At 41.1% G+C, this 24919-nt stretch overlaps 1 protein-coding gene across 1 annotated transcript; it reads right to left on the reverse strand.

Annotated features, from left to right (window-relative positions):
* Positions 1-814: 814 nt before the first annotated feature.
* Positions 815-9526, reverse strand: Il1a (interleukin 1 alpha). The gene is made up of 6 exons (XM_004669769.1): positions 9480-9526; positions 7606-7654; positions 7077-7305; positions 5504-5671; positions 3805-3926; positions 815-1003 (listed from the first exon to the last, which is right to left on the reverse strand). Exons 1-6 carry the CDS (start codon positions 9524-9526, stop codon positions 815-817), a joined length of 804 nt encoding a protein of 267 aa, XP_004669826.1.
* Positions 9527-24919: the final 15393 nt, after the last annotated feature.

The raw sequence follows: 24919 nt of genomic DNA on the forward strand, positions 1-24919 counted from the left end.
ACAGGGCTCCCAAGCATTAGAACACACAGCTTCATGGCTATGGTGAAAGCACAACTTGTAGTGCAGGGTCCTGGTGTAACTATGACTAACTTAGCCCAGAAAACTCTGCTGTTGTTAAGGATGCTACTTCCCCTCAGAGGATGCAAGGAGGTTCCATAAATATAATAATATAATTATCATAAATATATTTATAAATACATATATAAAATAATTTAAAAATAACATTCTGTGGTCTGTCTTCTTGAGGTTTGGCTTTAGGAGGCATTGTACCAGAAATGGCCTCACTGATTGGCATAAAAAACCCACTGAAGTAGGAAAGATGTAGCTATTATCCCCTTCCCTTTGAAAATGCTGAAACTGATGTCCCAGAAACATGCCCTGTTTGATTAAGAGTCTATCAGCAACTTGGAGTCAGAAGGCTCACAGTGAAATGGAATTCTGGTCCTTACTATATGTGCTTTTTGGTTTTCTTATATTTTAGATAATCTATCTATACTATGGGTAGAGTCTTTTTGATCACCACAGCCAGTAGCCACAGTCCTCCTAAGAATAGTATGAATAATAATAATTAAAATGATAGGTGTTGTACAAAGTATAGGGTGTTCCTTAAAAACCAAATGACACTATATGTCAGTGTAGATCCCATTAGGCCTTACTCTTCTCTTACAAAGAGGGTAAACATTCATTTACAATTACAAAGGCTCAGCATGATCAGCAAATGACTAAGGGTAAAGAATTCAATTTCTTCCTGTACATGGTACATACAGATTGTCAGCACTTCACAAGTAAGCAGACTTTATAAATAAAGCTGGTTTTACGATATCTGAAAATCTGTCACAGAAGGTAGCCCCCTTGCCATATGCACTGGACTTTGTTCCTTTGTGGCAATAAACAGCTCTGGATAGGCAGCTGATAGGAAGTAGTTCTTAGTCCCCACAGCTTTCCAGAAGAAGATGAGGTTGGTCTCGCTACCTGTGATGACTTTTGGTATGTCAGGTAGCTCCTGTGACAGGAAGATAATTCTGTTAGAGGACAGGAGGCTGTTAGAAAAGAGAACTTCAGCACAACCCCTTGGCAGTTGGCCTTTGTGAGAAAAAGCACTTTAGGAGTATGGCTCTGATGAGATACAAGTTCTCCATTAATTCATTCAACAAGCATTTACTAAATGAATGCCTATTAGATGCATGGTCCAGCCTACTCATAAGAGTGAATTTCCATAGTTAATCAGGGAGAAATCTAAATCATGAAGATTGTCAATAACACTAGTGTCTTATTGTATACAGGCAGGTGGAGTGAAACACTATCTTTGTCTTGTCTGTAATTTTAGCATATGCCATTTTGCATCTGAACACTGGTACTTCTAAGATCTCTAAATATTTTGATTTCTAAGTGTGCAAATTATCTTTGGGAAAACAGTGTAGCATTTACATGCCATGTATCTCCATTCTTAAGTCAAAAGTTGAAAGTAAGCATACACACAGGCGTCCGTCACCCTCAAAAAACAAATCAACTCCTCCCCACTTTCCTGATCTATTAGTAGGTGAACACTTTAAAATTAACATTTTAAGAGTGATAGAATCTAACAAAACTCTCATAAAAAATAAATTTCATGTTTGTGTGGAGATGTATTCTTCTTCTTTTTTTTTTTGGTAGGGACCTGCTGTAGCCCAGGCTGACCTGGAATTTACTATGTAGTCTGAGGGTGTCCTCAAACTCATGGCAATCCTCCTATCTCTACTTCCCACGTGCTGAGATTAAAGGTGTGTACCACCATGCCCTGCTTCTTCCTATTCTTTTAAATCTGAAAGTAAGTATCCTTATACATTTTCCTTGGGTTTTCAATGTCATCAAGGATTTTACCTCCAAAACCTGTTTCTTCTAGATTTTCTCATTTCCTTTTCTTCCTACTGGTTCTATGTACAAATGATAATTCAACCTTATTTCTTTCTACCCTTTTTCCTTATACTGTCAGGCTACACCCATATGCTCCCAATTGGACTTCTTGCTTTCTCTATTACCTTCCTTCTGGTCAACTCTCCATTTAAGATATAAGTGATGCCAGCAGCACACTGCAGTGTCTGAAACCCTTTAGTGGCTTTCCACTACATTTCAAATGAAATATAAATACCATCACTAGCATGTGCCTATCTTTCATCCTTATAATGCCCCAGCATCAAGAGTATTCATCTTCATGGCTGGCCTTTTGGCTCATGAAGCTCTAAGGGCTGAGTGTACCCAGATCCCTCTGTTTAGGATGCCCTACTCCATCTCTTATTAGCAACTCTTATCTCTCAGGAAGCTCTGGTCTTATTATCTCTCCTTCTAAATAACACTGCCATTTTGCTCCCTTAGATCCCTGTTAGTTTAAAAAAATGTTATCTATTTATTTGCAAGCAGAGAGAAAGAGTAAGGGAGGGAAGGAAGGAGGGACGGAGGGAGGGAGGGAGGGAGGGAGGGAGGGAGGGAGGGAGAGAGAGAGAGAGAGAGAGAGAGAGAGAGAGAGAGAGAGAGAGAAGGAGACAGACATATGTACAAGGTGTATCAGGGCCTCCAGCCACTGCAAACAAACTCTGCATGCATTCATTACTTTGTGAATCTGGCTTTATATGGGTATGGGGGAATCAAACCCAGGTCATTAGGCTTTATAGACAAACACTTTAACTGTTAAGCCTTCTTTCTAGTCCCAATCCTTGTTGGTGTTTTGTGCACTCACACTCTATTTGATTGGCTTGCCTATTGTCTGTGGTTCCATAGCACTAAGTTTTATAAGGCTAGGGATGTTGAGTTACTGCTATCTCCATTGCTATTGGCACTAAACTTGAAAAATTGAAGGTTTTATATAAGTAATCCATATTGAATGAATTTATGAATGAAGCTATTGCCCTACTCTGTATTTAACTTGATTTTACTTGATTCAGATGGAAAAATTGGTACACTCACATAAATTCTTGTTGGAGGTGGGACACATTGGATTATATATTTACTGAATAAAAATCATCTACCTATCAATGGAGAAAAATCCAAGGCTGTGTGTGTTCAGATGGATGACAGAAGAGAATATGAAGCCTGGATGAAAGATAATGATAGCATTAAAGAGGTACTGAGGTGAGAAGTCAAGCATTTGAGCCTTGACCCCCTAGCTTTTTGCTTCCTGAGCATCATCAGGTGGCCAGTCCTCTCTGATCTTAGGTTTCTTGGAGAATGACCTCTTTGCCTTAATGCCTAGTATCATGGAAGTCAGATAGCAGATGTCTGTAAAGGTCAATGCAGTAAATGGTTGTCTTGGGATGGAAAGTGAACAGGGGCAGTTAAGAAAGGAAAAGGGAAGACAGCCATTTATCTATTTTCTTCTATACTTTTCAGTGTCCTTTCTCATAAATCCTTCCTAGGACTGCTTTTTTTTTTTTTAAGATTTTTTATTTATTTATTTGAGAGCGACAGACACAGAGAGAAAGACAGATAGAGGGAGAGAGAGAGAATGGGCGCGCCAGGGCTTCCAGCCTCTGCAAACGAACTCCAGACGCATGCGCCCCCTTGTGCATCTGGCTAACGTGGGACCTGGGGAACCGAGCCTCGAACCGGGGTCCTTAGGCTTCACAGGCAAGCGCTTAACTGCTAAGCCATCTCTCCAGCCCTAGGACTGCTTTTGAGGATAGGTAAGTTGGCGGTAAGTTGGCAGTGAGGTAGGCAGGTGGTAAGAAGTGAAGAGGATTATCCCTTCCTATGAGGGACATCTGCTTATTGGAATTGTTTACAAGCAATGGGAGATAAATGAGGGCAAATTAGAGATGGAACACAGCTGACCTTTAGCAACACAGGCTGGTTTTCATCTTGGGCACTGACAAATAGTTGAGTGTTTGAGATTCTTAGTGTCACAGGATATTTAGAATCATCTCCCGATGAGTAGGCATTCATGTCAAATTTCACTGTCAAAGAAAGAACCAGAAAAAAGTAAATTCATTGTATATAATCAAGTGTTTATGAAAGTCTATGTGTGTGCATGTATGCGTGTGTGTGTGTGTGTGTGTGTGTGTGTGTGTGTGTGTGTGTATAAAATTAGCTCCTTAAGTGTGGTGTAAATAAAAACATGGAGAGCAAGAATGGATTCTATATGTCACTGTCTTCATTAAAATGTTGACAACATTTTCTAGGCAGGTAACTTACACTTTTAGAATTTTCTATCCTGACAGAATATTTAGAGGTTAAAAATATTTGTTGAATCTCTTGTGGTTACATTAGTGAGATAAGACCTTGAAATTTGTTACTTTATGAGCTCATAGTATCTAAAAATGAAGGACTTAGACAGCTGATACTGGAAAAGTAGTTCACTCTTTCTTAGAGAACAGTATTTAATAAGGGCTATATCTCTCTGTGTGTCTATCATCTATGTATCTATTTATCTATCTATCATCTATGATCTAATTTTAAGAAGACTACTTAAAGAAAACTCATGGGGGTGTGGTGGTGCTCGCCTTTAATCCCAACACTCATGAGGCAGAGGTAGGAGAATCTCCATGAGTTCAAGGCCAATTTGAGACTACATAGTGAATTCCAGGTCAGCCTGGACTAGAGTGAGACCGTCCCTCAAAAAAGAAATAAAAAACAAAAAGCAAGCAAACAATAACAAAAAAAGAAAACTCATGGAAACAGCATAACTAGCAAAACTATTGACTAATCTTGTGCCATTAAAAATGGAAAATTCAACAAACACAGGGGCTGTGGGTAGTATAGTGCTTGCTGGTCATGCACAAGATCCTGGGTTTTATTCTGGAGAACTCTCCCATACATATACTAGGTCAATATGTAAGGAAATCTGTGAGATAATATTACGTAGGGAACTGGAATATGAAATTATTTTTGAATATCATAGAGTTAACTGAAGTGTGTCCATTGCCTCCAACCAGAAATAATCCTCCTTGTTTATTGCATAGTTGTCCCTTTGGGTCTTTGAAAATAATTTTTATACTGATAATGTAGGTCTCTTATAGCTAAAGCAGGTTCATTACAGAAATCAATTCCCAAGTGACAAGTTTTGGACACTGAATTTCATTCTTCAGAACACATTGCAGTTTCTTGGCTACTTTACCTTACCATTATATTATCAAAGACAATAAAGCTTTTCTTGGTCTGATGCTCATTTTCTAATAGAGTGACTGCTCCCCATTGCCTTCTGGGTGAATTTGAGTAAGCCATTTACTGTTTCTTCTTTAAAATTAGAGGATGTGAATAGCTAGAAGAACCAAAGAGCTAGTACATCAGCAAGTTCTGTGGTTCCCTCAGTTTTCTCAAAGGTTAGGGACCTTCTTTTTTTGTGGAACTCACAGATTTGGATGCTACTTTTGTCTTTGCCTGGGAGTTTTAAATTTTTTGTTGTTACTGGGGGTGGTTTGCTTCATTGTACTCTAGAAGAGTTGGACAAAGCCAGGGATGTAGAGAGGTTTATGCACTGGAAGCTTGAGAGAAATAAATTAAAGGAGGGTAGAGTGACAAATTGGCAGGTTACCTTGATTGCTCTCCCCAGGTAATGAAGCAGCTTTGAGATATTCTGCATCTTTATATATACTTTGGTTGAGGGAATCACTCAGAGTGAATTCCTGTTTGACAGTCCTTATGTATTTGTATCTCACATTGCTCTGGAACATGTGAGATGCTGGCCAGGGCTTGATGGTTTCTGAAAAATCAGCATCACAAATTTAGATTAATGTATACACATGGACAGATACTATACACATACTAATACAAGCATAGGAAGTAACTCTGGAAAGGACACTATCCAGGGTGAGGAAACAGAGTCGAAATCACCAGCAGGAGACTTGATTCTAGGAGTGTCTTCTTGCTTACTTATTTGCTTCTTTTAAACAAATTCATTAAGCAGTAGTTTAAAAAAATTAAAAAAAGGGCTGGAGAGATTACTTACTGGTTAAGGTGCCTGCCTGAAAAGCCAAAAGACCCAGGTTTGATTTCCCAGGACCCATATAAGCCAGATGCACAAGTTGGTGCATATATCTGAGTTCGTTTGGAGCAGCTGGATGCTCTAGTGTGCCCATTCTCTCTCCCCCTCTCTCTGCCTCTTTCTCTCTCTCAAATAAATAAAACAACAACAACAACAACAAAAAACCCCCAGACTATTTGGACAGCTTTCACATTTTTGTTTGTCAACAAGTTTCTTAGTGACTAAGGAGACTATCAGTATTTTCAGATGAATATATTCTAAGATAAGAGTGAATATATTAAAACTATGTCACAGTATTGGCAGAGGTAAATTCTGGGTGACAGAAATGGCTAAGTTTTTAAATGTTCTTTTGCATATTTTCTTATATTTTAAAACCTTTTTTAGGTGTTATCTTAAAATATGAATATTTGGTTTTTGCCTCATGTGGAAGTATTCTCCATAAAGATATAGAAGGAGACCCAGGGTCTTTATACTCAGAGTGGATCAAGTTAGATAGATTTAAGAGTTTCCTACTTATGGATTGTGGACCTTTGGGCAGGCTATTTATTCCAGTGAGCTTCATTTCCTCATATGTTAAGTGAGATTGTTTTGAGGCTCAGAGACAGTGCAGCCATTAATAAGTTGCTATTGTTGGCACTATTTATAAAGTAATATAGCAATAACAACAGCTGGTATTTCTTGAGTGCTTACTGCACACCAGACATCATTCTAGTCCAGAAATTGGAAGAACTGACTCATTTACTCTTCATAGAAAACCAGTGAGGCAGAACTCTTGTCTTCTCCTTTTGACAGTAGAGGGAACTGAAGCCCAGAGAGATTAAGTAATCTGACTAAGGAAGCACGCAGAGGTCATATGCTAGCAGATTGTGACTTTCTTCCTAAAGATCTTACCACAACCTTTATAGTATGTTCAGGAAATAAGCCCATGAGCAATATCTACACTCAGGTTACTGTTAATCTCCCTGAACTGGAAAAGAATGAAAATTATTTTTTCTTTGTTATGTCAAACTAATGCCTGGTTGCTTTCTTGTTATTCTGACCCCAGGTTTTATTTCCCCTATACTCTATTGTCCCCATTTTTTAAAAACTAAAACATAGGATTGAATCATACTTGACCCCTTACCTTCTAGCTCATTGGCAATGGCCTCCAAGTCATCATCAGTAATGGCCTGATTTAAACTCAGTCGTCTCTTCTTCAGAATCTTCCCACTGTTTGATGTAGTTGACACCACCATCAGGCTCTCCTTGAAGGTGAATTTGGATGTCTTAGAGGTTTCAGAGGTGTTTAGCAACATAAATTCATTCATGCAGTTCTCATGAAGTGGGCCACAGCTTGCATCATAAAAGGATTTCTGTGATGAAGGAAAATGGCATCTGAGAGGCTGTCTATGACCTTGAAATGAGACTTCTTTCAGTAGGAGCTATATCTTAGACTCACTGAGGGTGCTGTCCCTTCTGGCCTTGGGTACCAACTCATGCTTAATCAGTCCCACCCTCCCTTTCTTTCTCCCTCCTTTCCTTCTTTCTCCTTCCCTCCCTCCCTCTCTCCTTCATTCTTATAGATATTCAATTTGTATCTGTGCTTTTCTAGTGGAAAAGCATACTGTGTAAAAGGAAAAAGAGAGGTATAATCATGATAGCCATGTGATTACCTGATTCAGGTTGAGATGGTCAATGGCAGAACTGTATTCTTCATTTTCACTGTTAAAAAGTTGATGAAATTTTAATTCTGTTATTTCACTAAGATCACTGGACATCACAGTTTAATGAATACATCAGTTTTTGGGTAACACATACATAACACATACACACACACACACACACACACACACACATCAAAATTGACTTCCCATGTCTAATACAGTAACAGGTTTTAAGGGACTCAGAGACAATCCATTTTTGGCAGAAGTTAATAGGAGGAAATGGCTATACAGCAACTTGAGTACATGATTGTATATACAACCACTCCCACACACTAATATCATTCAAATACAAAAAAGAGACAAATAAAAAAGTTAAAAGTATAGTATAGAACATTTTAAACAAATATGATGCACCCATTACAACAAACAATACTGATGAGGCTACACAATGCATTATGGATATTTTTGCCAAGTATAAATTATCAAATGTGTTTTAATGAATACATGAAAACAATATGTCACATGGGATCATTACTCTTATCTTTAAAAAAGTATATATATGTTCAGTTATTCTTATATCACTAATTTGAATTAGTAATCATTAGGCTTTATCTATAAAAACTGGGCATGTTTAACAAAGTGAAGTGCTTTAATTGAATTTAAGGAAGAACATTAGACTTCTTAAAAATATTTTGAGGGCTGGAAGAGATGGCTTAGTGGTTAAGGAACTTGCCTGCAAAGCCAGAGGACCCGGGCTTGACTCTCTAGTACCCACGTAAATCCAGATGCACAAGATAGTGCATGCATCTGGAGTTTGTTTGCAGTGGCTGGAGGCTCTGATGCACCCATTCTCTCTCTCTCTCTATCTTTCCCTAACTCTCTCTCAAATAAATAAATACATAAAATAGTTAAAAATGATAATAATAATTTTGAGGGGCTGGAGTGATGGCTTAGCATTTAAGGTACTTGTTTGCAAAGCCTAAGGACCCAGGTTTGAATTCCCAGTACTCACATAAGCCAGATACATAAGGTGGCTCATGTGTCTGGACTTTGTCTGTAGTGGCTGGATGGCATGCCCATTCTCTCTGTTAAATAAATAAATAATATATTAAAAATAATTTTGAAACACCACCTAGATCTTTTGTCACATGCTATTTTTATGAATTTACTAAAATTTAATGATTTATACTTGGCAAAATTTCCAGGAAACATTTTGTAGTCTAGTATTATAGGTACTACTTATGATAGGTAATGAGAACATCAAGTTAGTTTAGAATGTTCCACGAGTTTAACTCTTTGTTCATTTATCCTTTTTCTGTACCTGAAAGAATGAAAGACATGTCAGTGTCTGTGTGTGTGTTTCATGTGCTCAAATTGCTGTAGACCCATTTCTTCCTCCTGACTGGGATGAAGTTCTTCTGGAAATGGATTTTCTATCAAATAGTCTATTAAAATCTAGTTCTGTATTAGAACATATACTTGATACTTATGTAGGACTCAACACACCTCAAAAAATAATTTTCCAGCCTGTTGTGGTGGCACATGCCTTTAATTTCAGCATTCAAGAGAAAAAAGTAGGGAGATGGCTGGGAGTTAGAGACCAGCCTGGGACTACAAAGTAAATTTTAAGTCAGCCTGGGCTAGAGGAAACCCTACTTCAAAAACACCAAAATTTTCCCCATAATGTCCACTTATGGCCAGTATAATCTCATTTCAGCACACTGGGTGCTTGGTCTCCTATGAATCTGCCCTGACTTCAAGACCAACATTAATCCTCATAGCCTCTGACAACCTGGTCCCAGTTGGTCACCATAACTACTAGCCAAATTCTGAAGAATTTTAAGCCCATTATTTAGTCATGAAAAGTAGATTCTGTTTCTTACCTGTAACAGTTTCTCAGATCTTCAAACAAGTCAGGAACTTTGGCCATCTTGATTTCTGTGACAGAGAACAACTGGCTGTCACTCATCCTGTCTCTGAATACAAGCCTGTCAGGGCAATGACCTCTGCTTTGTACTTTTTGGGAAACTTCAATGAGTGACTTAATCTGCACTCAGCAGTTTTGCCATTCTTCTCACTCCCTTGCATTATTTTAATATGCTTTATGCTTTGTTCTCCCCCACTAGTCTGCAGGCTTCTTTTAGAATGTTTTCTTTCTCTTGGTATTCTGTGTGTCCAACCTAATGCTTCCCAGGTAGTCAATAAATAATTGAATAGGTTAAGATACAAACACCACAGGAATGAGGTGTCTACCTCATGTAGAGACAAGTGAGATACAGAGTTGGATAGCTACAGCTTTCTCTTAATTGTTTTTGGTGGTAGAGTGCCCCTTTAGGGGAAGATTTGGCTGACACATGAATTCCATCACAGGAATCCTGTTCCTTATCAGTATAACAAGAGAGATTTTTTTTTCTGAAATCTGACTGTGGTTCTAGCCAACACACAAAATCAGGGAAGGATAAGAAAAGAAAGAAGGAATAGGCAGAGCTTTACAGAAGGCAATTTGAGAGAAGATAGTTAAGGAGCAAACAAAATACATTTTCAAAGCCAGAGATGTGATAAGGACATTACCTTTGCTGATGTGAGCGCCAATGAGATGACTCCCTCTCTGCCTGGAGACTTATGCCTGAGTCAGGCTTCTCTGCCTTTTATAATAGTCTCCCTCAAGGAGGTGTGGCCATGAGTGCGTCACTGGGAATTTACAGGAAATAATTTTGTTTTGTATTTTATATATTCATTCCCCTTAATACTGGCCAGAATAATGACAGGTGGTTGTATTGTTGCTTGCAAAGATTTCAGGAGTTATTGACTTGGCTCATTTATTTATTGCTTTCTCCATACAATTCTAAACAAGTAGTTTTAGAAAAAAGGAAGAACAGCAGGAAGCTTATCAAAATTCTAAAAATATTTAGGGGCAGAGGAAAGAAGAAATGCCTAAAACAAAATTATAGATGGAAACTGGAGAGGAGCTTAGTAGTTGTACCTTGTGTTTGGGGTTAATTTGTTTATTGTGCCCTGGGGCTGAATGTGAGTTGGCAGGATAGTTGGCACTCACTGGCAGCTAAGGGGTTGCATTTGAAGGAAAATGATTGCCCTGCCACTAGAAGACAGAAGTTTACTTGAAAAAGGGACATACTTTTCTGAGTTTGGAGTGACAACTTTCTGGTTAGGTCAGAGTAAAAGGAGAGGAAAATGACATTTGACCACAAAAATCTGAATCCTCTTTCATCCTTTGAATGGTGTCCACATACTTACCACAGAGGTGACAGTGTCCCTAGAGAAACAGGTCTCAGTTCTAACCTTGTCATAGGATAGTGGCCCTATACAAGCATCTAAAGACAAGCCTGTTGTTCTTGAGGATAAAGCAGAATTGGGTGAGAATAGCTGCTCACTCCTGAAGGGTGATGAGCAAAGCTCAAGCCAAGACAGTGTTGAGATCAGGAGGGGAGTTGGTGACAGGATGGGGTGAATTCTTACTTATGACATGGCTTAAATGCTGCTGGTCATTTTTTACTGGTGCCTTTTTTTTTTTTTTTTTTTTTTTGATCCTGAGACCAGTGCAATTCAGGTGGTAGGACAGCAGACTCTTAGCAAATAAATATTTTGGGTTTCCTGGTTGGAATTTAAGCCATCTAAATGAGCCATGTAAATAAAGAAAGATAAGGGTAGAAAAATAAGGAAAGAGAAAAATGAACCACTAACCATGGGGTTAAAATAGTGTGGTCCTAGGAGTAAGGTGGCTTTGTGGGAACTGCATGAAATGTTTCCTGTGATCCTATAGATAATGGAGTTGTTTAGAAGATCATTGAAGTCTATGCCATATGCAAAATTCTGACTGATTCTGTTGCCCAGTCTGTTACTTCTTGTGTTAAATAGTTATAAATAAGAGTCATGGAAATAGTAACTGACATGCTAAATAAAAGTGCACCAGGTTGGGACTGGAGTTTGAGTGTCTCAGAACAGATTTTATATGAGTAGTGATGGCAGCTAGCTAAGAGTATTTCTGTTTACCTTGGTTCCTCTTTAGGCAGCAAAGAAATGTTAATCCCGGTCATCCCTTCTACCTCCTGGACATCTTGTGAGGACTGTTACTAAGAAACAATTGCAAAGCACACTGTGAATGTGGGCTGCTATGGAAATGCAACTAAACAAAAAAAATAATAATACTCTTAACAGTTTCAGTCATCTGTATAATCATCTTTGTAGTACCTTAATTCACAGAAGAAAAAAAGATAAGAGTTTTTATGAAAATACTGGTTTGAAAACTTCAACAGAGAAGTGTTCAGGTGAAAGTCACCATTAAAACACTGAAGATACTTGGTTTCTGGAAACAATACATAATACCTCTTTGGTAATCCAGGAAAACACCCTTGGTTCTACCATCTGTAGCAACACCCAGCCTGGCTCCATCTTCATTCCTCTGTTGTAGAGAATTCCCCAGATGTGGTGGTTTGATTTCTCAAGGACAGTTTGGTTGAGAAATAGCCAATTTGGGCTAGTATATCTCTCAACCTATTCCTTTGCATATCCCTCTCAGAAACTAGTTTAAAGGAAAAAACAGTAGATGGGGTCCAGAGAGTGAGAGATCATTACTTTGGGTGGGGAATCAGGAGTAACCTACTTTTCTGTGAGTATGAACAAAGGTTGACTAGACCACCCCTTCTAAGGAAAGGAAAAACAAATGTATGTGTAGGGCTTCACTGGAGTCTGATGTGTGTGTGTGTGTGTGTGTGTGTGTGTGTGTGTGTGTGTGTGTGTAGGCGGCTGGCTAAAGATAGGAAATCTCTTCAGTGAGAAGGATGCAAAATGTCTTTTTGATTCATTGTTACTAAATAGCTCAGGAAAAAAATATTGTGCATATATTCTACACCATAGATTTTGTAACACATAAGCATTTTTCTTTCATGACTCACAATTAAGTGTGGAAAATGAAATGATGTGTGTTAGAGGGTGAGTGATATGTGGATGTGTTTTATAAGTTCAGTGATTATAGCTCCAAAGAATCTTTTTCTTCATTCCTGTTTCCTCTTCCACTTTACTTCCTTCCATCCTTCTATTCTCCCACTCCTTCCCTCTCTCTCCCTCATTTCCTTCCAATAGGATCACATTATGCAGCTGAGGCTGGCCTCAGGCTTTTAATCCTTATGCCTCAGCCTCTTGAATGCTAGGATCAAAGTCACAGTCTGTACTTCCATGCCCAGCTCAAGTACCCAAAGACACTTGGTGATATATTTCATGTGACAATTGATCTGTGTTTCACAAAGAGCACTTTGGCGTCTCTCTGCACATCTAAGATGTAGCTATCTCTATATCCTTTTATAACTGAAGACTTTGGAAGAAATTAAGGGACCAACCTAGGTTCACAAAAATTGGCAGCCAGTATTTGAGTGCAGGTTTCAGATTCTACATCAAACCTGTTTCCAGCATATATTTCTTTGAGTCCGTTGTCACCACTAGTGCCCATGACAAGTTTAAAATGAATATTCTTTAAGGTCTTTCCCACCTCAAGCCTGCTATCATTCAGGGATTCTAGCATCTTGAAAAGAATAAAATTGAAAAATGAGAAATGGGTTCTGGGGAGATAGCTTTGTCAATAAAGTGTTTGCCACAAGCACGAGGGTCTGAGTTTAGAGCCCTATCACTCAGGTAGAGCCAAGCATGGCAGTGCATGCTTGTAATCCCAGCACTGGGGAGGTGGAGACAGTAGGGATGCCTAGTTTGTCTAGCAGAATCAGTGAGCTCCAGGTTCAGTAATACTTCCTCAAATAATAAGCTGGAGAGAGATTGAGGGAGCCATCTGATGTTGACCTATGGCCTCTACAGGCACATATATCAGCATACACATGTGTACCTACACACACATGCATTCCAAAAACTTGAGAAAAGATTAGAAATATCTCCCCTTCTTGTCTTTCAGTGAAATCTTTCATTCTGTAATATACTGAAAATAGTGAAGATGGCTGATGTGGTTGAGTACATAGTTGGTAGTAGATTCCAGCTCGACATGGTCATACCATTGTACCATGAAGACAGAAAAAAATTGTAAACATATTTGGAAATAACTTTAAAATTATCATATATAGTTGGGTGTGGCAGAAATCACTTGAAGGTAAAGTAAAACACACCTCTTCCCTGAAAAATTTCTGGGAAAAATTCAGTCCTTCAGATCCATGGGCTCTGCATTCCTAGGTTCAATCCATTGCAGATTAAAATATTTCAGGAGGGCTGGAGAGATGGCTTAGTGGTTAAGCACTTGCCTGTAAAGCCTAAGGACCCTGGTTTGAGGCTTGGTTCCCCAGGTCCCACGTTAGCCAGATGCACAAGGGGGTGCACGCGTCTGGAGTTCGTTTGCAGAGGCTGGAAGCCCTGGCGCGCCCATTCTCTCTCTCTCCCTCTGTCTTTCTCTCTGTGTCTGTCACTCTCAAATAAGTAAATAAAAAAAATAAAAATAAATTTTCAGGAAAAAAGAAGTGTCTGTACTGAACATGTACAGATTATTTTTCTTTTATTATTCCATAAACAATACTGATAACAACTATTGACAAGTTGCATTTGGTATTATTTTAAACATTTTACTTATTTGGGAGAGAGAGACAGATAGAGAGTGAATGAATATGAGTGCAGTAGGGCCTTTTGCCATTGCAAATGAACTCCAGACACATGTGTTAATTTATACACCTGGCTTTATCTGGGTGTTGGGGAATCATGTATTCCAAGCAAGTGCCTTTAACTACTGAGCAATCTCCAAGTTCTGCATTAAGTATTATAAGTGATATAGAGAAGATTTAAGGTATAGAAGAGGTTATTTACAGGTTACATTCAAGTCCCTACAGGGATTTGAGCATTTGTGGGTTTTGGTATTTTCAGGGATGTGGTACTGTTGGGCCTTGAGAGGCCCGGACATGAGGCCTAATGGAATTTCCTGAGCCTAGCTAAAGTTTGGCGACTTATCTCTGGCCAGCTATGACTCAGCAGGACACCTAATGGCCTCAGGCCTGCTACTTCTGCATAGGAAGTTGGAGTTCTCTCTCGTGCACTTAGAACCAGTCATCTCAAAAGTTGTGGTATGCTATTGGCCCTGACATCTCACCCCATCCTAAAATCTCCACCCTTGTTCTCAAAGCTATATAAGCACCTGCCTGTTACAATAAAGTGAGTTCCTGCTTTGACAAGACTCCCAGCTTGGTGGTTTGTTCCTGGCCTCCTTCTCAACCCCTTGGGAGGAACCAGCCAGCCTGGTCCTTCCTCAGTACTACCTGCCAGGGAAGCCCAGCAGTCTGGTGTCCAACATGAGGCTACAGGAATCCAGCAGACTGGTGCCCCGTGTGAGGCATTCTCGTTGAGGAGGTCAATTGGTGTGCACATGAGTGTATCCTCATAAGTTATGAGGCAGTCTTCATATTTAATGTGCTAAACTTTGCTTCTATAACTTGTACTTGCTTGTCAGCATCTCTTCATTCCCTTTCTCTTTCCTTTCACTTTCAGTTTGCTGGCAAGCTGCATCTGTGGCTTTTGTATTTCTGAACGGGTCATATGTCCCTAGTGGACACACCATGTGGGCAGACCTGGAGGAGACTTAAGGCGTATTGCCCCCTCATTTGAGTGAGGGCTCTGTCCTGGAAGATGAAGCAAATCTGCTGGGGAGACCTGCTCCCATCCGCACTGTGTCTGGTATCATTGAGCCGTCTCCTAAGGACACAGACTTCTCTGGCCATCATGGATCTAAATCTGAACTTAATTCTACAGCATGTTTACCTATCTTTTGGGTCCTTGTGTTTGTGTTGTACTCATGTGTCTGTGTGTTGCTATTGCCCTAATTTTATGGACATTTCTCTCTTGACTTTATAATACCTCTAAATATCTCTAAATCTAAATACCTCTAAATCTAATCCTGCCTTAGAATCTCTCAGGACACTCCTGAAGAGTAGAGGGCTTGATTTGACTGATAATCAGGCTTGACAGACCTGGGATTGCCTTCTTAAGGTGGCGCCATGACTGCTGGAAGGAAATCTCTTTGATTGGGACACTCGGGACAGGGTAGAGGCACTTGTTTATTGGGCACATGTGGAGAAGGGTCAGATACCCCTATTAGGGGTCCTCCCTACAATCTCATCCCTTAAGGGCTACTTCCCTCCAAGACCAACTAAACAAAAACAAAAGACAGAGGAAAAAGGAAAAGATAGTATACAGCCTGATCTGGCTACTCCTCCTGGAGATGCAGCTTTAAAAACCACAGAAATGGGTGGATCCTTATACCCCTCACTCAATCCCTTTGGGCATGTTCCTTGGCCTTCCAGGGTCCTCCCCCACCTTCTCCATCGACTAATCCTTTCTGGACCCCTTCGCCCCCCCCCCCCCCCCGTTCTTATTCGACCACCAAGCTGCCAGAAAATGAAACTACTTTTCTATTTTCTGTCAATCTAAATCCTAGGGGTAATCGCCCTGCTGCCTGGTATCCATGGGAAGCTCAGGAACTTAAGGAGCTTAAAAAGGCAGTCTCAGAGGATGGACCTAATGCTCCTTGGGCTGAGACCCTGTTACAGAGACTTGCCCATCAACCTTGTATGACCCAAGATTGGAAAAATCTAGTTAAGGCCATTTTGTTGGGTCTCCTATTCATTAAATGGTGTGCTCTTTTTCAAGACGAGTGCCGTATACAGGCAGAGTGAAACCAAAGTCAATAGCACCCTGTGCCCATAACTTTTGGGATGCTCTCTAGTTACTCTGATTAATATGCTACAGGCACTCAACAGGTGGCTATACCTGATTCGTATAGGGACCAAGTCAGGGCACTGGGCTTGACGACATGGAAAAAGCTTGATGAGGGACCCTCTGAACCACCCCCCCCTTATGGGTATTACTCAGAAACCATCTGTGGACTTGGCTACATTTATAGGTAGGGTGGAAAAAAGTCTCCAAAAAAATTTCCCCCAGGGTTATTATAGGATCAGTTTACTAGAATGTTAGTTTGGGAAGGGATGATGGCCAGTTATCGCCTTGCTTGTGAAGGCCTCAAGGACAACTCCATGAGTAGATGGATTGTAGCCACCAAGGACGTTGGCACTATCTCCCATCAGGCTAGAGCCATGGCTGCTGCCCTTCAGGAAAATAGACAAAGAGATTTGGCTACTATGATCTGTGCATTACAGTTAAATCCTAAAAAACTAACATGTTTCAGGTGTGGGGATGAGGGCCATTTTAAAAAGGAGTGCCCCAACAAAACAAACCCTTCTCTTCCCTCTGGGGGGATGACCAACACCCCTCGCACCCATTGCCCTAAATACAAGAAGGGGTTTCATTGGGCTAGGGAATGTTGGTTGCAGTTTGACATACAGGGAAAGCCTTTCAACTCCTCCTGGGGTTCCCCCCAGCTCTGTTAAATAAGGGGAAAGAAACCATTACAGGCCACTGCAAACGAACTCCAGATGCGTGCGCCCCCTTGTGCACCTGGCTAATGTGGGTCCTGGGGAACCAAGCCTCGAACCGGGGTCCTTAGGCTTCACAGGCAAGCGCTTAACTGCTAAGCCATCTCTCCAGCCCCCAAAATTATTTTAAATATTGGCAATAAAAGATTCAAACTTCTCCTCGGCACTGAAGCAAACCGAACAGTCCTGAGAAAGGAGGAAGTGCCCCCCTCCTGGCAGCTTGTGCCTGGCCCTCCACTACAGGGAGTTGACAGGCAGTCCATTTCCTGGGAAACTGCCACGTGGCTCCCTTGGACTGATCCAGGTGGGGACAGGGGAGAAGTCCGCCTTCTCGTGGTGACTGGGCTCACTGCTAACTTACTGGGACAAAACATCCTTGGAGATGCTGAGGCCTTCATCACTACTGACCATAAGGCCTTTTATAATGATTTGTTAGATGAAGAAAAATATCAACAACAGTTTGAAGAAAGGAGTGAATGTCATCCCAATTATAGAGATGACCCTTAGTTTGAGTAACTCAGACAAAAGTACTCCAATGAACACCCCCAATTCTAAGGGCCACTGCCCAACCCTCCCCCCCCCCCCGTTTAAAATCCAGTGCAGACTGCAGGATCCTATATGGGTTGAGCAGTGGCCTCTCCCTTTTTCTAAGTTACACCAACTCCACATACTTATTGATCAACAGTTGGAGGCTGGACATATCCATCCCTCCACTAGTCCCTGGAACTCTCCTGTCTTTGTCATTAACAAGCCTAATGAATCCTGGAGATTTTTACATGATTTCAGGAGGATCAATGAATGCATGCTCCCCTTTGAAGCCCCCCAGAGGGGACTCCCATAGATCCCAGCTATTCCCAATATATACCATCTTACTATCATTGACATTAAAGATTGCTTCTTCTCTATCCCTCTCCATCCAGGAGACATGGAAAAATTTGAATTCTCTGTACCCGCTGTTAATTTTTGTGGCCCAGATAGGAGATTTGAGTGAACTGTCTTACCTCAGGGCATGGCTAATAGCCCACCCATTTGTCAATATTTTACCTGTCATCCATTTTCTCTTCTTTTATCAAATCTCCCCAATATTCTGTTTTATATTTATATGGATTATATTATTCTTGGGTGCCTAGATTCCTCCACACTCCAGGACCTTACCCACCAATGTTTAACTGTCCTTCATACTCACAGCTTTAAAGTAGCTCCCAAGAAAGTTCAAACTGTGCCTCCCTTTAAGATCTTGGGCTTGATCCTTACCCTAGATACAAGTTCACCTGTTAAACCACAACTTTATATTCAGGATTCTTACACCTTACCTCAACTCAGAAACTCTTGGGAGAAATTAACTGAATGAGGCCCTGGATACCTATAACCACTGAGGAATTATCCCCCTTGTTTGACCTCCTAAGGGGCCTTGATCTTTCATCCCAAGTAACCCTAACATCTGGGCAGAGACAAATCCTCCATAGAGTCCAGGAGGCCACAGATAACTCCAATCTCAAATGATTTGACCCTGATCTCCCTCTTTCCCTTTAACTTTTCTTTCTCACTACCTTTTCCCTGGGGTGACCCTGATAATTGCCCCATTGGCTCAAAAGGGCAAACCTATTTGGTGGATTCACCTCTCGATCGGTGGGGCCCCCAGGGTCTATTCTTTAAGTAACCAAGTAGCTGATTGTTTCATTAAAGGAAGGGAAACTGCCATTAGACTCTTTGGTACTGAGCCTCACTCCATCATTACCCTGTATAAGATAACTGATTTCACTTGGCTCCAAAGAAATAATATAAGAGTTGCTATGGGACTTGAAGGGTTTCTGGGCTCCATAGACAGACATTATGGCCCTCATAAGTGGATGAGCTCCTTCTCTAGGTTGGAGTGGAGACACCCTAGGCTTTTCCTACCTCAACCCAACCCTGACTTCCTCATTGCCTGTACATATGGGGGATGCCTAGGGTCTTCCCTGGTTGTGTATCCCCCCTTTAAATTGGGGGTCAAACCTGAGCCCATCCAGTCTATATCTCAGGAAATAGAGGGGTCAGCACAGTACAAAGAGCTTTTTGCAGTTGTTCTGGCCCTGGATACCATTCAAGAGCTGTTCAACTTATTTTCTGACAGCCTCTCTGTGGTAAATCTATTACCCAATCTCATTGAAGCTCACATTAGACTTGATTCCAACCCTATATCCCCCTTAATGATCCAGGCTCGCACACTACTCAGAGAGTCCACCCTATCTTCATACAACACCTTTGAGGCCATCAAAATTTACCAAATTTCCTATCTGAAGGAAACAGCTTGGCCAATCAATTGGCCTCTGTGGCTCACCATCACACTGTTTCAGAGGCTATCCAATTTCATTCACTAACCCACTCCAACTGGAGAGGCCTTAAACAAAGATTCCCCCAAATACCAAATAAAGATCTTAAAAAGATTATTAGGACATGCAAGTCTTGCCAACCCTTCCTCCAGGTTACCCTCCTCCAAACTTCCGGGAGTAACCCTTGGGGCCTTCACCCCAACCATCTTTGGCAAATAGATGTTACTCATTATTCCCCCTTTTGGAAAACTTAAATATATTTTCTTATCAGTTGATACTTTTTACCTGTGCCTGTTGGGCATCTGCCAGGGAGAAATCTAAAAATGCCATTAGTCATATGCTTCAATGCTTTGCCACCTTTGGACTACCTGACCAAGTTAAGACAGATAATGGCCCCTGCTTCGTAAGCAAGGCCTTTGTAGATTTTCTCCAGACCTGGAAAATCTCACATTCCACAGGCATCCCATACAATCCCTGGTGCCAGGCTATCATTGAAAGATATAATCAGACTCTCAAGTCTCAATTATAACAACAAAAGGGGGAATCCTTACCCCCACAGGATCAACTAAAAAAGGCATTGTTTACCCTAAATATTTTAAATTTTTCTAAAGAAGATAAACATTTATCCCCTTTTCAAAAACATTGGTCCTCATCCATTACCTACAGTTCTATTTGGGTAAGATGGAGGGACCCATTGACTGGGGCCTGGAGAGGACCAGACCCACTCCTCACAGCAGGGAGAGGGTTTGGATGTGTCTTCCCTCAAGATGAAGAAAGACCCACTTGGGTACCAGCGAGAGACCTAAAATATTTGTCCCAACAAGGGGATACTGATTATCACTTCTCCAGGGAGTATCCCACCCATGAGGACTGTTCCTAAAATGGTCTTCACCCTGCTAAACCAAACAACTCCTTCCCTTGTGGAGGACTACTGGCTTTGCCTCTGATCTGGGCCTCCCTGGCTGCTTGAAGTAATCACCAATGATACAACTACAGTTGCCCATATGACCCTGAAAATTGCTCAGCCACCTTCCCCATCCTTGTCCAGCTTTTCCCAATGTCTCCTTCTGGAACTTGCATTTGGGACCCACCTTCCTCTAATAACTCCAGTATAGATGTGGGTTACATTCATCCTTCATTCTGTGCTTTTAACACAACTAAGCCCAGTGCTCAATGCTGCCCACCTTCTGGAATGGTTTATGTTTGTGGAGGCGGGATGGCCTATGACTTTCTGCCCACCAATTGGATGGGCCTTTGTGCCCCAGCCACCTTAATCCCAGATATAGATACCATTCCTGGAAATGAGTCCCTCCCTATGCCCTCTTGTGATTATATCATAGGGAGACCTAAGAGAGCTGTACAAATGATATCATTGCTCATTGGGATGGGAATAGCCACAGGTATGGCCACTAGAACAGCCGGGATGGGTATGGCAGTCCATCTCCACAGAAAGCTCTCTCTCCAGTTGATCAGGGACATAAAAGCCATGTCCAACACTATCCTTGATCTCCAACAACGGCTAGATTCCCTGGCTGGGGTAGTCCTACAAAACAGGAGGGGACTAGACCTATTAATAGCCAAAAAGGGAGGTATATGCTTGTTTTTAAAAGAAAAATGTTGTTTCTATGCTGATAGATTGGGAATCATTCAAGAAAAGATCAAAAGACTTCAAGAGGACCTGGAAAAGAGATGGCGGGACCTCCAGGATAACCCACTGTGGATGGGGCTGCATGGCTTCTTACCCTACCTCCTCCCTCTACTTGGACCTCTTCTCCTTTCCCTTATCCTCACTGTCAGGCCTTGTGTAATTAACAAAATTACACAATTCATTCACCAGTGGCTAGAGGCAATAAAACTCCATGAGGTTGTGATACATTGCCACAGGCTGGCAACTCAGGAATTAAGTTCCTCAGATGACCCACTGCCACCTCCTCTTCCCTCCATGTGACTGATGATGGGTAACATCTCAGACTGATTGAGACAACCTGAGACAGGCCATGGAGTGGGTTCTCAGTGAGCTAAACACATGGTACCCAGTGACAGGTAAGATCCCCAGAGGGGGACAACCTAAGACAGGGGCCATGGTGACTAATGCTCTTACAAAAACAAAAGGGGGAGATGTTGGGCCTTGAGAGGCCCAGACGTGAGGCCTAGTGGCACTTCATGAGCCTAGCTAAAGTTTGGCCATCTGTCTGTGGCCAGCTATGACTCAGCAGGACACCTAATGGTCTCAGGCCTGCTACTTCCATGTAGGAAGTTGGAGTTCTCTCTCGCGTGCTTAGAACCAATCATCTCAAAAGCCGTGGTATGCTATTGGCCCTGACATCTCACCCCATCCTAAAATCCCCACCCTTGTTCTCAAAGCTATATAAGCACCTGCCTGTTACAATAAAGTGAGTTCCTGGCTTGGTGGTTTGTTCCTGAATGTCAACACCCACCTCAACCCCTTGGGAGAAACCAGTGGGCCTGGTCCTTCCTCAGTACTACCTGCTGGGGGAGCCCAGAAGGGTAGTATCCTAAAATTAATTAATCCCCAGTGGACACTGAGGGACAAATGCAAGTCTTTTCAGGAAGGCATAAATCATCACATGGAGAGACAATTGAGCCTTGTCTCCATTCATGCCTACTTAGTTCAAATCTGCCTTTTAATTCCAGGACAGTTAGACAGGAGGAAAGGATTTCACATAGCAGCTGTTGCCTTTTAGGTATTATAATATATTATCTCATTTAACCCTCTCATTGGACCAATAAGTCAGGTAATCTTATCACATTTTATACAAGAGGAAGTCAAGTTCTATAGAAATTTAGTAATCAGACTGAAGTCGCAAGGTGACCACACTGTGGCAATGAGATTCAGACATGAGTCTGCCCTCAAGCACAAGCCCTTCTCTTCTCCTTTTTTTCTGGTTCTCTGTTCAATGGAACTTTGCTTCTTCTGCTTTGTCTTAGTGTTGTCTCTACAGATCCTAGAATTATATGCAATGAAGGATGAATTTTGGTGACCATCTAGTTTAAATTCTTCTAAAAGAGAAAACAGGCTTAGAGAAGCACTGCTCAGAGGCAAAGGTCAGAAATAATCTCTCTTGGGCCTTTCACTTATAAATAGGAGTTACAAAGAATGAAGGAAAATTGAGATACTCTGGACGTTTTGGTCACTCACTTTGTATCAGTTGAGCAGAAGCAATTTTGTTCTCTACTTTTCTGAAAGCTGACCATGCAGCCACAGTTATGGCCTTTCTCTTCAACTAGTCAATTGCAAACTGAGATGAGTGCTACAGGCATATGAAATAGGTGCTAATCTTGAGCTGGGGCAGGGTTTTCCATGGAGATGGCACAGGGAGTATTCAAGGCTGAGCAAATGCTTGTGGGGATCAAGTAAGCAGTGGCAGCTTATGAAGGCTGGAACTCAAGAGTGGAGGAGGATGGTTAGCATGATGAAGACTAGGAAGACATCAGGAGCCAGATGGGCCAGGTCTTGTATAGATTTCAGAAAGAACTTGCTCAAGGATTAGTGGGAATACATTCATGTTTTCTGTATATTAGTAACTTTATCAGCTTTCTACTTTTTTTTTGTCAGTGCTGAAAATTAAACCCATTACCTCATGTAAACTCTGTGAATTATCTACCACTTAGCTGCACCCCTGTATAGCTTTATTCTTATTTCTTAACTATTTTATTGACAGCTTCTATAATTATAGCCAATAAATCATGATAATTATCCCCTCCTATTCCCCCCCCTCACAAATCCACCCTCCATCATATGCCTTCCTCCTCTCAATTAGTCTCTCTTCAATTTTGATGTCATCATCTTTTCCTCCTATTATGAGGGTCTTGTGCAGGTAGTGCCAGGCATTGGGAGGTTATGGATATCCAGGCTATTTTGTGCCTGGAAGATTACATTGTAAACAGTCCTGCCCTTCCTTTGGCTCTTATATTCTTTCCATAACCTCTTCCACAATGGACCATGAACCTTGGAAGGTGTGATAGAGATGTCTCAGTGCTGAACACTCCACTGTCACTTCTCAGCTCTATGGTGCCTTTTGAGTCTTCTCAGTGTTTACTGCCATCTGAAAAGAGAAGCTTCTCTAACCAGAAGTAAAAGTAGCATTAATATATGGGTATGGACCTTAATAAAAGTTCTTACAGGGCAGTTATGTGGCCATAATGTATACATTTATCCAGACAACAGCAGGTGTTACTACCCTAGGGCTCATGATATCCCCCTCTATAGGCTTTTCACTAGGTTTTCAGTATCAGACATGTATTTCCTCCTGTGGAGCAGACCTTCAGTTCAATCAGAGTGCAGTTGTTTTCCCCCATAACAGACATGCCACTATTGCACCAGTTGGCACATTTGGCCTGGCTGGGCAATCTTAACACTTACAATATCTACTGGTGTTTATCACCCTTGATGACTTCTCTCTCACATAGGGCTGAATGCAGCAGAGTTTTTCCCAGCTCTCTGTCAGCTGGTATACAGGCAGGAGATTTCTAGCTTAGCTCCAGCTTGATTTCTCAGTGACCTGCAGCCCAAACATGTGGAGTCTTTGGTAATAAGGTCTTACCATCTAGCTTTTGTGGGAAACCAAGAGCCTTGGCATTGGCCTATGATGTTTTGGGAGCATCAGGGACCTCCCTGGCCAACAAACTCTCTGGAAAGTATCCCATCCCCAGCACTAAAAATTTTCTAGTAACAATCTATTGCTTCTGGGTGCTCCATTATCCAAATAAACATGTTTCCATATAGCTTACTCAAAACATCTTAAATTTTGAATAGCCTTTTTCCCACCAAAGGGGAAATCCCTTTAGCTTTATTCTTTTGAATGAACACCTCTGTATTTGTAAACCTTTTTTAGGTAATAAAACAGTAGACAAAGAGCAGGGATTATACAAAGAGATGAGAATTATTTCCACAAAGTGTTTCAGTCTTCTTGCAAACCAGTTTTACTGCTTTAACTCAAACCCCTGTGACCAAGGTTGTATGTGGGCTGGGAACCTGGGAGCAGAGGGATAGTCATGTCTAGGAGGAAATGGGGAAATTCCAAAGCCTGTTGTGGAACTGGTACAGTTCACTGACCCCTTCCTTGTCTGTGCTTCAGCTTCTTTTTTCCTAATGAAAGCTTTTTGTTTATAATGTTCCTTTCCCTCTTCTCTTGAGATGCTGAGTAATGGGGCTTTGCTTTCTCTTTACCATCCTTCCTTGCAGGCCCTTCACAAATGAGTTCATCAGTAAGCTTCCTGTGTAGCAACAGTCATGTTTGTGCCTGTCTCTTAATTTTCTTCTTCCTGGATAATTGTGATTATCTAATCAGAAATGCATTTTTAAATCAATTTTCTTTCCTTTTGAGTCATTGGAGACATAGTTATTTCTTGTTTGAACTTGTTTCTTAATTTCAAACAATGACTTTTATATTCTTTGGATTTAAAATTTTTTATTAAATCTTGCTGCTATGCTAGAGAAATGCTAAAAACAAAGAAGAAAATGAAATTCAAAAATTTAGTGACTAGAGGTAATTTACTTCTACTCTTTCTGTGTATTTATTTTTATTCTTTTTATTTTCAAGGCTTGCATAGATTTGTTTTTGA

This window comes from Jaculus jaculus, chromosome 4 (assembly GCF_020740685.1).
Source record: "Jaculus jaculus isolate mJacJac1 chromosome 4, mJacJac1.mat.Y.cur, whole genome shotgun sequence".
Lineage (NCBI taxonomy): Eukaryota > Metazoa > Chordata > Mammalia > Rodentia > Dipodidae > Jaculus > Jaculus jaculus.

Excerpts from the sequence above, each read along its gene's own strand:
- Il1a (XM_004669769.1), bottom strand. The coding sequence starts at position 9,526 with ATGGCCAAAGTTCCTGACTTGTTTGAAGATCTGAGAAACTGTTACAG. Across the intron at positions 5,672-7,076 it reads CATTGCCAATGAGCTAGAAG|AAACCATCAAGCCCTGGCCA; the intron begins GTAAGGGGTCAA and ends CTGATTTTTCAG. Across the intron at positions 1,004-3,804 it reads ACCAGCCTGTGTTGCTAAAG|GAGCTACCTGACATACCAAA; the intron begins GTCAGCTGTGTT and ends TTCCTGTCACAG.